General features: G+C 40.2%; 1 protein-coding gene across 11 annotated transcripts in view; it reads left to right on the top strand.

Annotated features, from left to right (window-relative positions):
* The window catches only part of LDB2 (LIM domain binding 2), a 384,522-nt gene that overhangs the window by 162,608 nt on the left and 206,611 nt on the right, over positions 1-15,303 (top strand). For 9 of the 11 annotated variants that reach the window (XM_031048441.2, XM_031048440.2, XM_031048445.2 and 6 more), the window contains exon 1: positions 2,041-2,328. In XM_031048441.2, coding sequence (XP_030904301.1) covers positions 2,197-2,328 — 132 coding nt within the window. In that variant the 5' untranslated portion in view covers positions 2,041-2,196. Of the gene's footprint in view, positions 1-2,040; positions 2,329-15,303 lie in introns of those variants that run through there. The other 2 variants (XM_031048442.2, XM_031048443.2) reach the window with 1 other exon arrangement.

The raw sequence follows: 15,303 nt of genomic DNA, 5'->3' as shown, positions 1-15,303 counted from the left end.
GGAAGTCTATAAAACAGCTCAACACGTCACTTCTTGTGGAAACTGTGATTCCATAACAATGTACAGAAATTGTGTAGCTAAACAGCAACTGGTTCGTCTAAAGTAAACAGAGATCCAGACCAGTGATCAGGAGAATGAAATTATGAATTTCTGTATTTTATCATAGAATGGCAGAATGGTTTGGGTTAGAAAGGACCTCAAAGATCATCCAGTTCCACCACTCCTGCCACGGGCACACATACCTTCCACTACACCATGTTGCTCCAAGCCCCATTCAACCTGGCCTTGAACACTTCCAGGGATGGCGCATCCACAGGTTCTCTGGGAAAGCTGTGGCAGTGCCTCAGCACCCTCACAGGAAAGAACTTTTTCCTGATCTCATCTAAATCTCCCCTCTTTCAGTTTAAAGCCATTACCACTTGCTCCTGCAAAAAGCCCCTCTCTCAATTTCCTGCAGGCCCCTTTAAGTACTGGAAGACTGCTCTAAGGTCTCCTAAGAAGGGAACCCAACGTTTTCCAGATATAGAAAAATGCCAGTGAAAATTGCAATTTTCCGTATCTGCCTTAAAATATTCCTACATTCAGTTGGGTTTGAATTAATTTTTTGGCAGTGGATGAAGCCATATCATGCTCAAGTATGTTTCAGGATTCTTATATCAATTTAGGAAATGCAACGGCGTGTGCCTTGGTTTCCCCATCTGTGAAATGGGCAATCCCAGAGTGCTCCTGCAAGGCACCCCAGCTGAGAGCTGCTATGACTTCGGCTGATTGTTATTCTCTTAATCATATTAGTTAACTAAATCTGTTCCTAGAGTGGTTCCATTTGTTTGAATGAATTTACATGAGAGATTAATTCAGAGCTGTTTATTGTTGTTTTTACATTTATTCAGTACTGTAAATAGTGCCTGATACTTTACAGCTGTGTCTAAAGACAGCCTGTGTTTCAAGGGCTTTTTTGTACAGGTAATTTGGAGGCTCCCCTCCAAAACCTCGCACTTCCTCATGCAGCGGATGAGCCCATTTTGTTTCCTCTGGATTTTGAGGACTTTTCGTTCACGTGGTCTCCTCTCCCAGCACTTTCCTGCAAGTATGATTCAACAGATAAAGTTCATCCTTCACCTCCGAAGGGTGACTACTTCCCCTTTGCTCTTCCCTCCTCCCTCGGACGCCCCTCGTCCCCCCAGTTTTAGACATGTTTCCGCTGCAACGTTCTCTAAGCGTCACAGGATTTATGCAGAGCAATGGTCCCTGAGTACCAACCGGCTCCCACCTGGCCGCCGCCACCCTACAGCCCCACGGCTGTGTTTAAGACGGTCCATGAGCACATGCTCCCAACCCGGCGGAAACGGGCAGCCAGCGGTTGTTCGGGGGGCTCGTTCTCCCACCCGGCTCTTTGTGTTTTCACATCTTGACGGAGATTTCTGTTACCGGCATTTGCCAGCTCCCCATTGTGTGAAGTGCAAAGGACGGAGGCTGTTTCTTTGTGCCGGCTCCCACTCCCTGTCCCTGTCCCCCCCCGCCGCCCTCCCTGCCGTCCCCCAGACTGCTGATGTGAGGTACACTCACCCCACACACCGCCCCAACAGCGCGGTGAGGGCTGCCGAAGCCTCCGTAGCCCGGCACAAGCTCTCGGAGCAGGCAGAGCCGCGCCGAGGGTACGATCTAGGAGCGGGCGAGGCGGCGGGACCACGGCGGGCTGTGTCGGTGCGCTGTGCGGTAATCCCAGCCCCGACACTGCCCGAGAGAGCTCCGTGCGGAGGGGGATTGGCTCAGGCAGCTTTTAAACCACCTATATGCTAACGAGCCTGCTGCCAGGTTCCTGAGGGGTCCTGGCTGGGAAAAATCAACCCCAAAGCTCAGACCCCTGTCAGGCGGAGGGGAGAATTATATTTTTGAAGTAGTCTGCAGCGCGGACAGGAAATGACCCCTCCAGCAACTGCTGCTTTAAAGCCGAGCGGCGGTGCCTGAAGCTCTCCAGTCTCCGTCTGGAGCCCGAGCGCTCCCCCCCCCCCCCTCCCCTTTCCCTCCTCCTGCTATAGCGGCTCCCACAGCACTTCCCAGCCAGTGCGTGCAGCCTGGATGTGTGTGTGTGTGTGTGCGCGCCGCTACTTTGTACTGTGAAGAACACACAGCCCATGTGCTCTGTATGGATGTTGATGATACTCTGTGTAGCTTGAATCGCTGCAAGCAGGCAAGATGTCCAGCACACCACATGACCCTTTCTATTCTTCTCCTTTTGGCCCATTTTATAGGAGACACACACCATACATGGTGCAACCAGAGTACCGAATATATGAAATGAACAAGAGGCTGCAGTCGCGGACGGAGGTAAGTCCCCCAGCCGTGTTTTCCTGTGCATGGACCGTGGTAGGTTTCAGCCCGAATTCCAGCTGAAACGTCCCAATAGGCAATACAGTATATGCAGGCACGAACCCTAATTAATTTAGTAGTTTAATTGGGTAATCCCTCATTATGTTTCCACGCAGAGCAACTCTTTGAGGAGATACCAGCTTAGGCTGAAATCTTGAAATTACAGTACAGCACTTCAGAATTGATTATGATGCTGCTCTCAGGAAATTTCTTTGCCTTAGTGTGTTGTTTGCTCAGTATCTGTCCTGCTGGTGTTTGCAGCTATAATATTGAAAGGTACTGCTTGAGCTTTTGCACAAAATTGATTCAGAAACGTTGCAGGTTTAGGGGGAGAGATGAACCTTTCTCTGGATTTGCTTTGTGAACTTGTTAAAATTGAAAATGAATGGGAACAGAAAACAGGAGCAGAGTTTTAGAAACTTATTCCTAGGCTGCACTCAAAGAACACATGTTCAGGACCACCGACAAGAGAAATTCATGTTTACATTTAGACTGCAGTTGCTTTTAGCAAGAGAGATGATCAGTTCACGACTTTATCATATAGCTGTCAAAAGTACCCAGTAATGTAAACTACAGTCACTGTTGATTATGCTTTGTATAATGTGTTAGTGGTTTTTACACTCTGGCTTCTAAATCCAGATCAGCCACCACAAAGAATATGCAGAATGGCAAGGGGAAATACTTTTGTCACTTAAAGTAAAAAAATATAGTGGAGGCTGTGTTTTGTTATTTACATGGTTAAATGAAGCACACTTTTTGGTCGGTTGAAGTTAAAAGTGTGTGAACTGAATCAGGCTGGATTTCTGCCCATGTGCCTCTGTTTGTGCAGCAAACATTCTTGGTGCTGCAATTTTTCATAGTAGTTTACTAGTGTTGCCCTGAAAACACTTTTAAAAAGTATTCATCTTTTATAGTGAGTAGCTTCATATAGAGGCAAATACCTGCCAAATTTGTGCTATGAAGCATGGTAAAGGATCTCAGGTTGGTCTGTTTGTTGTATTGTGATTGTTTAAGGGAACACAAGGTTATCATAAAATAAACCACACATGCCTGAATTGTCAGCTAAGCCATGGAGAATCTGTGACGTTTAATGTATATGATCCAGCTAACGAGATGTGACCTGCTTTCTGATTGGGTAACTGCTGTGGAGTTAGTGCTCTTCCAACAGGGTTACCACTGCTCTTCAAACATTGCTGTGGAGTAATTGCTAAATCCACTTCGTGCTGGCTGAAAACTCCACTCACTGCTCCCAAAATCGCAGCAACTGGTTGTCAGTTTTGCCCCAAGTTGTTCATTGCAGAGGGTCGCTGCCGTTCAGAGAATAAGGGGACTTGATGGGGTTTGTTTGCTACTGTTTGTTTGTTAGCGCCTTGCAACTCTGTTCCTTGCATTCCTGTACATATTGATGAAGCAATTTATAGACTTTTTCAGGTGAAAAGAACAAATATGTATCATTAAGTGATTCCTTCAGCTGTTCTGAAAAGCTGTCAGTGCTATTTTAGCCTTTTTACACACTTTTAAAGTGGTACTTTGCGTAATTGATCAGTTTCTGATTGTAGCTCCTTTACAGATGTTACACCAAAAAAGTTTTGAGGGATTTGTGAAGCAACTCCCCCTCCTGCATTGCTGAGGTGTGCTCAGACTTCAGTGTGTTTATTTGCAAGTTTTTGCTATGCACATTCACAGGAATTGTTGTGGGCAAAAAGCAGTAACTACTACCCTTCCTTGCTAGTACTGCTATGGGTTTCAGCAGCATTGTACTTTGACAGACAGTGCTTAGTTAATGAAGGCCTCATGCTCCAGCATTTCTTGTATTTGCTCAGAGTAAAAATACTTTTGCCTTGTGGTTGCTCAGTGTTTACATTCTGGTTCTGTGTTTTCTAATTTCTGAGCTCTGTGCTGTAAGCACTATTGTTTGTTGAAATGTAATTTCTAGCCAGCTTCAGCTCAGCTCATTCATCCTCCAATTAAAACACCTTCCTTAATAAAACTAAAACTTGAATTAGTTTCCTGGGACACTTGCTGTGACTAGGTGTGGACAGCCTGTAAAGAATCATGCTGGCTTCTGGGGCACGTTGGGAGTAGAGGTTTCACATTTATTTTATGCACTTCCAAGCATGTTTGGGATTGGTAGCTGAAGGCTTCTGGAGAATGTATAACTAGCTCTGAATTTTTTGAGTCCAGATTGATGGAGCCCTGTATGTCATGGAAGGAATGTGCTTGTGGTGTGGGTGATACGGGCTTACTGCATGAACATTTCTCTTCAGGCAGTCTTTGGAATAATGTAGGCACTGGTCTCTGAAGGAGGCTGCTTGTAGTCTGTGAGCCCCAGGGGGTAGGTAAGCACAAGCAAAGCAGCTTAAAGGGAAAGGAATTACAAAGAAACTTTCCAAAAGACTGGGGGTAGCAAGCTGTCAGATTCCACCTGGACCTAGCTTCTGAAGAGAGCCAGCAGAAAGTGAGGATGCATTAAAAAATGGGCACCTACAGTTCTTATCCCAAATGTATCTTTGGAAAGCCCTTGGGATTTTTCTCTTTTCCTACAAAATAAAAATGTTCTTAATAATCCTGCAGAGTCAGATTCTCTTCTGTCCCTTGCAGTGGTAGAAGTTCCAAGGCAGAGCAAAATGTACATGATCTAAGTTGTACAGAGGATACTTGGAGAGCCTATGAAAAGATTAGCTGTGTGTCATGTCTATCAGTTTTCTCCCCTCCATGCGTAGAGCCTGCCTTTGTAGAGAATTCCTGTACCTGCTCTCCAGAGCTTGCAGGTAGGTGAGAAATGATTCAAAAAAAGCAATGGCTGGTAGAGACACTGTTACAGAACCCACCAATAAATGTCATTTCAACTCCTGCTCTCCCAGCACCAGGGTCTATGGTGCGTTTGGGGAGATAGAAGTGTCCTCAAAGTGGCTCTGTGCTTGAGGACCCTCCCTGGGAAATCCACTCCTCCACTCTGGTTTCTGTCAGCATTGGGTGGAAGGGAATAATAATCAGTGTGAAGGATGTGCTCAGTGTATTAAGCAGATAAAGTACAGATTTGATTAAAGAAAGGTCATTTAGATGCAGCATGGCTATCTTTGTTGTTCGTGTTTTCTTTAGGAAGAAATGAAAGTAAAGAATTAGCAGCTCTAGCCTGGTCTAGATGTGCAAACTATTGCTCTCCAAACTTCTTACAACTTTATGGGCTCCTCAGGCAGAACCTATAACTGCCTTTTTAAATTCAGGGTCAGTCTTAGGCGAAGAATTCCAATCACACTCAGGCAGGGGGTGGTTTTATGATGTAAGTACTGGCAGAAGTCCACCACCTAGCTAATTCTTATGTGATCTAAAGTAAATTAGGGAGTCTGAGTTAGGAACTCGTGTGCAGAAACACCTTACCTCTCTTAGAAGTTCAAAGAAATCTAACGTGGTAATACATTTTTCTAAATGGAAATTAAAAAAGTGCTTTCTTAACAATACTTTGGGAACATCTAGTGCCATTTTGTAATGCATCAACAATCCTGATTTAGAGAAATAAAATAAATATTTAAATGTTTAATAATCTCAGATATAAAGATAAATCTTATTTATTTCTATCATAGTTGATTAGCTTTCTGGTTAACCAAAATGCAGCTGTTTCTTTGTTCTGTGTGTGGTTTTAAGGTTTTCATCGCCATTCATTCCAGTTCAGTTTATCTTGATATTTTTGTATCTGTATTAGTTTAACATTTCGAGAAAGCAATCCTATTGTGGCATAATCAGCAGTTTCTAAAGTTCTAACTAGCAATATGCAGCATAGGTAAATTAGCTTAAACATTTTTTCTGTTTTTCTGTTTAAAAAAGCCTCTTTTCCTCTTTGATGTTGTAAATCCTTTTCTGTTCTAATTTTTAATCATTTGAAATTGCTTACAATTAAAAAAAAAAAAAGGTGATTACATCTTGTATGTAATTATTTTTCAGTCACATTACAGTATGCTGTGGATAGATCACCTGAAGTTGCCGACAGTTTAAAGTTTGAGGTGTTGCTTTATTGCCAATAATCAAAGAAATGTATCAAGCCTTTCACTTGCTTATTTAGTCCCCTATATTGTGAGAACTTCTGCATATCACAATATATTAAATTCATCTGTATCTCTGTCACTACAAGACATTATGCTTTATATTTCTGTTCTATGTGAAACACAGCTTTCTTCTGTCTAAGAGAGCAGTGTTTTAGGGGTGACTAGAGAACTGGATTAGTAGCATGTTTGTTTTAAAGACAATCAGCTTAATCAAAGCATATTAAACTCCTATTAAACTGTATAGTGGATTTAACAGAAGTAGAGATTTTGTCGTGGAAGAAAATGTGAAGAAAATTAAAAGGAAAATAAAGCAGAATGTTATGATTATTTAAAATCTATTAAATGAACTGGAAGCCTCTGCAGTGTTTCATATTCAACCAAATATTTAAAGCAAGTCAAAGCTAAACAAAATTTCTGCAGTTTAATGGAAGTCTCTTATTTTAATTCCTCACATTGCTAGCTGATGAAATAATCTTTTCTTCTTTCTGATGCATTTTTAATAGATTGGTCATAAAAATCTATGTTGTGACATCACATTTGTTCACATAGCAACTTAATATCGCAAACAGATCTCTTATATTTGTGTACATGAATCTGACTTTGTCCAATGAGTTTGTTTTGACGAGAGGAAAACACATAAACTTATATGTGAAAGCATTTTGGAGGAAATAATTCTTTCACCCACAAGTATACTAAGCGATTCTAGGAACACGAGTGAAGTATTTTAAAAGAGCACTTATAAACCATGCTTTGCTGAAATGAAAAAGGTCAGTTTTAAAAGAAAACTCTTGAACTCCTTTAGGTAGAATGGATTCAAGGCTCTTTTTACTGATTGTCTTTTATTTTGTATAGTTTTTTCATCCCTTCACAAAAAATTCTGTTGCAGCTGTTTTCAATTAAAATTGTTACAAACTGACAATTCTTATGAGGCTGGAGGAGAAAAAAAAAGGCTCTATTTCCTTTCCATGCTGATCCTTAGCTTACAATCAGAGATGTCTTGCTGCCTTTTTTTAAATTTTCCTTCAAGTTATAATATACAGCATAAACTGCGTGTGTAAGTAACGGGGAGCTTTTGGGGCAGGGGCTGGTAGGGAGGAAGAGTGAATCAGTGGGAAAGTGTAAAAATCACTCTGATGCTTACAAGATCATTTTCTCTAAAGAAACCTTTCCAACTCTTCCTTTTCTCTTTTTCATTCTTTAAACCATAAATCCACTTAAAAAAAAACTTACTCTCAGTCTTTCCCTGGTGTAAACAAGATTTACTATGCATATCCAGTCTCAAAAATAGAAGCCTCTGGATGGTGAGAAGGAACAAAATAGGGATCATAGCAAGGGCCCAGTCCTGCGCTTTTATTTAAGCTGGAGTTTTGCCTGAAGTAGGATTGCAAGATCAGATTAAAAAAAAAATCATTTGTTTTTGGTATATACACTTTCTTTGTTTAGAGAAAAAGGGTATGGGTAGATTGCTAAACTCATTGCAATATTTTTAGCTGGGCTCCTCACTTCAAATGGTATTTTTTTTTTGTATCTTTTTGCCAAAAGTTGCATATCTGCTGTAAACAGGCATTCCAACCGTGCCGATACTTTGTTCAGTTGCTTCCTCCCAAAGAAGAGCTTTCTTTCCTGCACTGTACTGCGTAAACAGGCGAGCATATATCCTCAGTTTTGCTGGGTGCTGTTTTCCAAAAGTTGCTCCTGGGCTATTTGAAGCCTCAGAGGGGTGATCCTGGCAATGACAGGGTGGCCCCGAAGTGGCTGATGATTAGTCTTTAAAAAGTACTGTGGTAGGGCAGGGCTTGTTGGCCAGGTCTCAATGGTCTTATTTATTAGCAAAAATAGTAGTTAAAGAAACCTCCCTGGGCTCCTAGCTGAAATCTCTTCCCTAGGCTTGTGTCTCTCTTTTCCCCAGTACATTATTTCTGTTTGTTACTGTTAGAATTTCAGAGAGAAAGCACTTTATGATCAGGATGCTGTTTCCATTTCTGTTACATTGTGGTGGACAGACAGCCAGGCCCTTCTAAGCTAAAGCCTGTAAGTTAGTGATCTAAGCCAAACAGCACACTTGGTACTCCTGAAGTAAGTGAGGATCTACTAAAACCACCAATGGACCATAAGCCTTCGTATGATAACAGCTGATGCTTCTGGAAACAACTCTGGCCCTTTTGTGCCTTATGAGGCTAGGGGAAAATTACCAATGTGGAAAAATTAGACCTTTGCAGAACTAAACATGAGCTAGGATAGGTGACTTTCTAAGCCTGTCACCTCTTCAGGACTCACGAGTTGTGAGTTGTATGGGGTTTTTGTGAAGTCGATAAATTTTACAGGAGCAGGCTGGCCTCTCAGTGAGACTTGGATTGCCTTGGCCTCACCTTGCTGTTTGTACACCATTGCCAAAAAGACATCATGAAGCTCCTGGCCAGGGTGGTGTTCCTGCCTGCATCATACAGAATCAAAGCATAAGTGTGTAGCAGATTTCTTTTTTATGAAGAACTCTCATAGCCATAGCCAAAATATAAGTATCAAACGAGAACATCTGCCTGAGTTCTTTCTGTTGTCAATATTCACATCCAGGGCAGAATCACAAACTCACAACTGACACAGCAATGCCATAACTTTATATACGTTTCTAAATGTACTTAATCTACTGCCTAGTTACCTGCAAACTAAGTAGTCAGGTCTTTGCATCCTTCCAAGCAACTAATATATTAGAACATTGCTGTACTGTCTATTACACATGATCTGCAATAGCTGCTGCTATCCATCTTTCCTGATTCTAAGCCATAGTCAGCTTGCTGAGCCTAGTCATCTGAGCAGAAACATTCAAATCTGTCTGTAGCATTTGTGTGTGTGTGTTTAAAAAGGAACGGGGAAAATCTATTCTCTGGGTAGAGTTTTGCCATCAAATTAGCCATGTATAGCAGATTCAGTATCTGTCCAGATCATGTCCATTTTACACAACTGCTAATTGCAGACTAGAGCATTCTTCATGATGCAGGAGAATTACAGGGGCTGGTTGGATGACGTTTTCTGTTGTATTCAGAAGGCAAATGCAATATTAGGTGTGTATGAAAGTGATCATATTTGGAAAGCCCTGACTAAGGCAGACCCAAGAATAGAGGGAATTGTAGATCCACTGTGCTTATTCTTCAAACACTAAATACCTGGAAAAAACAACTGTTTTGAGTACTATTGTGTGCAGTCTTACATCACCTGTGCAGGGGACTATTTTTACTTTTCTTTTGGAGTTTCAAACATTTGTTTTTTCTAACTACATACTTTATTGGGTTATTTTTAAAGCAGTAAATTGAGAAAATGATGACTTCCAGTACATAGCGCATTTAAGGTATTTCATGTACCTTATTGTGATTCTTGTTCCAGCTATGTAGTTTTGCCTCAGCCATTAGCAGATTTTATCAGAGAAAGAGCTACCATCTGTCCTAGAACAGGTTACAAAGAGATTCTGAAATATTAATGACCACATTATAAAAAAATATTCTAAATCTTTAAATACAGCAGTCACAGGGAGAGAGGAAAATGCCCAGAAAACAAAAAAGTAAATAGTGTGAAACGTTTTCAGTTTATTAGTGTTTAAGCTGGAGCACCCTCAGTATAATTCATACCCCAGTAAGACAGTCAGTAATTCCTAACCAGCTCCCTTTCTACAGACCAGAGATCCTCCAGCCTGTGACTGGCAAGGCAGGCATAAAACCTGCTTTGCCACTAGGTGTACAAGCAGGGTAGTATTTTATAATTGGAAAAAGGGATAGGAAATGACTTGTACCTAGAATGATATGCTTTCTTCATGCAGTTAACAAGTCTCATGGATGGGTTATGGGGCAGTAGAGGAAGACCTACAACAGTCTCCATCCCCCATATTCTGATAGTAACTTGCATTTTCAGATCAGTGTCACCACCTTCCATAATTCTTATATGCACTTTAAGTGTCAAAAATGTTTCCATGTTACCCCATTCAGCATTACAATAATGTTACTGTGACTAGGAAGAAAAAGAACTGCTGTAAATTAGTTCCTTTAGAGCAAATTAAATTTCTTCTTGTTGTTCAGTATCTTGCAGGAGGGACTCCCTTTTGGTACTCAGTCAGCATTTCTTCACCTTTGTTCTTTGCCATACCAAGATATTAAAAACATTGTCAGCATATAGATTCTATAGGTACATTTGCAACCATATTCTTGGTGTAGTAAATGAAGGAAATACAATAGCTCTGTCACTTCTACCTAGAGTTAATCACTTGAGTATCAGTTAACCCTTAGGGTAATTAAGTAATAATGTTGTTGATGTGATCTGAAGTAGCATTTTAAGCAATTAGAAGTTCAGACATAATGTGATGCAGTTATACATTATATAGTGCATCTCTCCATTTTACAGAGCAAAAAAATTACCATATGTTTTGTGGGAAGCTTGGCATTTTGCACTGACTGGAGTTCTGCTTGTATTTACGAACAGCACGCTTGTAAACTGTGGTAATAACTCTTTGAAGGCCACACCTATGCACACTGTTATGTTAAAAAGCGTAGGCCTGTTTTAGTGAATGTGTTGGCATGAATTATGCGACATAAAAAGCCAACACATTGGGTATAGGTTTGTTACCTGAGTGCAACAAATACTACATACAACATTTCCATGACTATTCACTAGAGTTTAACAGTGAATTTGCTTTGGCTATGTTTGTGCTTTTTGTGTGTTCCTGTGAACATTCAATCAATTGAGTTTTATTATTACAAATAATTAGAGAATGCAAATTTCAATTTGTTGGGCATTCTGGGAAGAAGTTGCTTATTTTATATGGGCTAGGCCGAGGGGCAGCATTTCCTCTTTTGATTTTCCAGAACTGCTCAAATAGAACCACGGTACTTAGAAATTAAATACACCAGGGAAGAATCTCTGATTGCTTTGCAGTGAGGACTGACTGGTGTGTGAACATAAAGTGAATTAATGGCAATGACTGGTGGGGATGGGAAAATGACTGGCCAGTAAATATGATGTATGGACATAGAATCATAGAATAGTTAGGGTTAGAAGGGACCTTAAGATCATCTAGTTCCAACCCCCATACCATGGGCAGGGACACCTCACACTAAACTGTGTCATCCAAGGCTCTGTCCAACCTGGCCTTGAACACCATCAGGGATGGAGCATTCACAACTTCCCTGGATAACCCATTCCAGTGCCTCACCACCCTTACAGTAAAGAACTTCCTCCTTATATCCAGTCTAAACTTCCCCTGTTTGAGTTTTAACCCATTACCCCATGTTCTATCACTACAGTACTTAATGAAGAGTCCCTCCCCAGCATGCTTATAGGCCCTCTTCAGATGCTGGAAGGCTGCTATGAGGTCTTCACGCAGCCTTCTCTTCTCCAGCTTCCTCTTCTTCCATGCAATAGGATGCTGCTTACCATGCAGTTACTTTAGAAAAATGTACTAAGAAAGAGTTAGTGAAAACATTCAAATCTTCCTGGCATTTTAAACTTTAACTCCATCTGTGCTCATCCAGTCATGGATGCAAAACAGTAAGACACAATATATGGCAAATCGCAGCATACAGTTTCAGTCACAGCATATAGTCTTAGCAGAATATTACATGTGTACAGCAGACTGCTTGTTATGAAAAACGAGCAAAATTATGTCTTAAATTTGAATAATTAATGCATTCAAATAAATTGTTATTAATTCCTAGCCACTCTGGGTAGGGCAAAGTAGAATTCATAAAATCTATTCGATGTGAATGATTAGCTCAGCTTTTTTCAGTACCTCTTTACACTCTGTCAGGGTTAATAATGAAAAGTAAAAAGATCGGTCAAGATGCCAGTGCACCAAGTACATCTGTTCTCTGACAGTGCAGTAAGATTATTTAACACCTCCATCAAGAACATCCTGAAGCAACCGAGTTACACCTTGACTGATTGTTTCATCTAAAGGGCTGCACTTCTAAATATGCAGTGTAGCACAGACTTCCTTGTACAGAGCGGTGTTAGCACTGGTACATAACCTGAAGCCACAACCTTCATGTCTAGGCTGACAAGAATCCTACCAGTTGAGCCACTGTGACACCTTGTGGCTTATGAAGCAACACAAGGATCTTTTAGAAAACCAGCAGGTGAAAGCCAGAGGTTAAGGGGTACTGATAAATGACCTCTCATACAACTGTCAATAGAAATCTCTTTGCTGGATTACTCCAGGATGTTTTCGAGCTAGTTAAATTAAGTGGTAGTGGGCTTATTTCTCTTCAGGGTCCTTATATTATGTATTTTACTGTGAAGTGTCATAAGATGGGGCATCATTTTGCTAAGCCTCACCTGCTGCTATTGTCTTCAGTGCTCTGGTATTTGCTTATCATAGAATCATATCATTCAGATTACATAAAGAAACACTGTTTTGGCTGCAGTACAGAGTAAATATTTTATTTGTTTGCAACCATTAATGTGGTTAACCAGAAGAATGCTTGAAACGAGTAAAGTACTCTTTGGTCCTGAGTGTGTTCAGACAGTAGTACAGTTAAAAGTAATCAAGGTATAGCAAGCATTTGGCAGTGGGCATACAACTCTGTAAGCCCCTGAATCTGGAGTTAAGTAGATAGTATTTCAGCTGTGAATTAACTATAGTGAAGCTGTATTTTGCTGAGAAATTCTCAGTAAGCTTAAAATGGGTCTGATGGTAACACATGGAGCTGAGGAGGGACTCTGCAACTGTAAAGGCTCAGCACCTCACATTAGTTGACGCTAGTTTCTTGATTGTCACTTGTGTCCTCAAACAAACATATCCATGTTTCCTTCCATGATGATCCTGAGCATTTAAGAGGAGTTTCCCATAAACTCATGCATTATGTGCTGTGGCACTTTCCTTGGCTTTGACATTTTCAAAAACTTGGCAACAATTGGGCTGAAATAGTTGCCTTCCATTGCCAAATACTGACTTAGGAGTGAATGCACTCTCTTACGATGCAAAGGGTCTGCATCCCTCTGTTATCCCTTATCTTCAGGTCCACAGTGCTGCCATTTAGACATAATGCATAGACATACATGCCCAAACTTGCATTTAACTTGCTGGTGTGAGAAGCAGTAGCAGCACAGGACTCAGGGCATGCAGTCTACCTTATTTCATGGATAGGTATTTTGATTCTTTGCTGAGATTTATGGTCTTAAATATATGGTCATATACATTTGTATTATGTTTATATATAATGGTATAAATGTCATGAAGACACGGTTGTGTATGGGTTGTGTGTGTGTTTTATTCCTATTTATAATAATGTAAATAAATAATTATATTTATTATAAGATTCTTGGGACTGGGACCACCTTCTCTGTTCTTTTACAGTGGCAGCACAGTGGAGTACAGCAGCACATTTTTAATATTGTGCTATGTATCTTAGCTAACTAAAGGCTAAAGTAGATAATAGTATTTTAGATACTTTCAAACCCAAATTAAATATACTACAATAATTTTGATTTCACAGATCAAAATGTTTTAATTGATATTACATGTATTTATGCACTGCAAAGAATTATCTGACTAGAAAATACCATAATACTTTAAGTTCTTGGAAGATGACTTTTTAACGTTATTAACACATTTTGTTACTTCTCAACTAATTCAGCACACCTGTGCAAGCCTACTGGCTTTGCCAAGCAACTACAAATATATTTTAGGGCAGCATTCTGCTGGTTGATTTGTACATTTGTACATCTGATGTTGTTATTAAATCTATTACTTTTTTAGCGTAATTCTTCAGTAGATTCATATCAATCAAAGGAGCTTGTTCAAAGTCCATTTTCTTTTAACAGTGGAAAGACTTATCTTAAATTCTACAGGAAAAACATATTCTTTTCAATGGCAACTGATGTTATGGAATATGTATATTATTTCATGAGAATTTGGGGAGGGAATATTGAAAAGTCTTGTAATGAATAAGTTCTTGTAATAAATAAGTAGAGATGAACCAGCAAGGGTGTTCTAGGAAAGAAAGGTAACACTTTTTTTTTCTTTTATTGTTTGCACTCTACTGATTTAATTAGCCAGTGAGAACAGACCCACTTTGAATAATAAAAAGACAAAATCAACTCCTCTCTCCCCAGTCTGCCACATCTGTTGCCTTTTGGAGACTACTTGCAGTACCCAAACTACCTATAGCCTAATGTATTTTGCTTTGTGACAGACACCTGTATTTGCTTGCAAATATATAAGGGAGTTATAAATATTTTTTTCTGGTTCTGAGGAAAAGGGGCTGTTTAAATTGCCGTTTTGAAAGAAACTGGACTATCTTAAGCAAAACTAGAATGTTTTTGGTGTTATGTAAATGAAGGTAGTCACAGTCCTGATAGATTTTTGAATGGTGATCTAATAGCAGTATCTTAATGATCACCACATTATAGAAATCTTAATCATTCCTGAGACTGCTTGAAGTTGGAAAGTGTGCATGGTTATTCATTGGTCAGGAACAGCAGAGCATAGGTGGGTAAAACTGCTGAAATGGTCTCTGCTGTGTTTTGTTAGGCTACCACCTTCTGCAGTTTTGAGTTGGTGGACTGAATTTCCATGAGGAAGCGAGGCAGTTTGCTGCACCTCTGCTGGGTCGGGCCCACTCCCACACAAGAGTGAGAGCCTTTTTAATCGCAGTCTTCAATATAAATAATGCCTCATTGGGATCACAATATTGCAGAATCTTTGGATCCTTGTCAGTGGATTCTGCTCAGTGCCTATGCTGTTTTGGGACCTTTCATCATCTGTGGACCCCAGAATTCCCTTAGCTTTCTTTAACATCACAGCTAACAACAGCATCAAAAAAAAAGGTGTATTTTTGCAATATTTTTTCTCAGCATTTTTATAAGTGAGTACCAGCTACTTTATTAAAATAATTTTCCTGTTGAGAAG

The sequence above is a fragment of the Melopsittacus undulatus genome, chromosome 7 (assembly GCF_012275295.1).
Source record: "Melopsittacus undulatus isolate bMelUnd1 chromosome 7, bMelUnd1.mat.Z, whole genome shotgun sequence".
NCBI classification, from domain to species: Eukaryota; Metazoa; Chordata; class Aves; order Psittaciformes; family Psittaculidae; genus Melopsittacus; species Melopsittacus undulatus.
The sequence above is the reverse complement of the archived record's forward strand: the minus strand, read 5'-3'. Positions and strand labels throughout refer to the sequence as shown.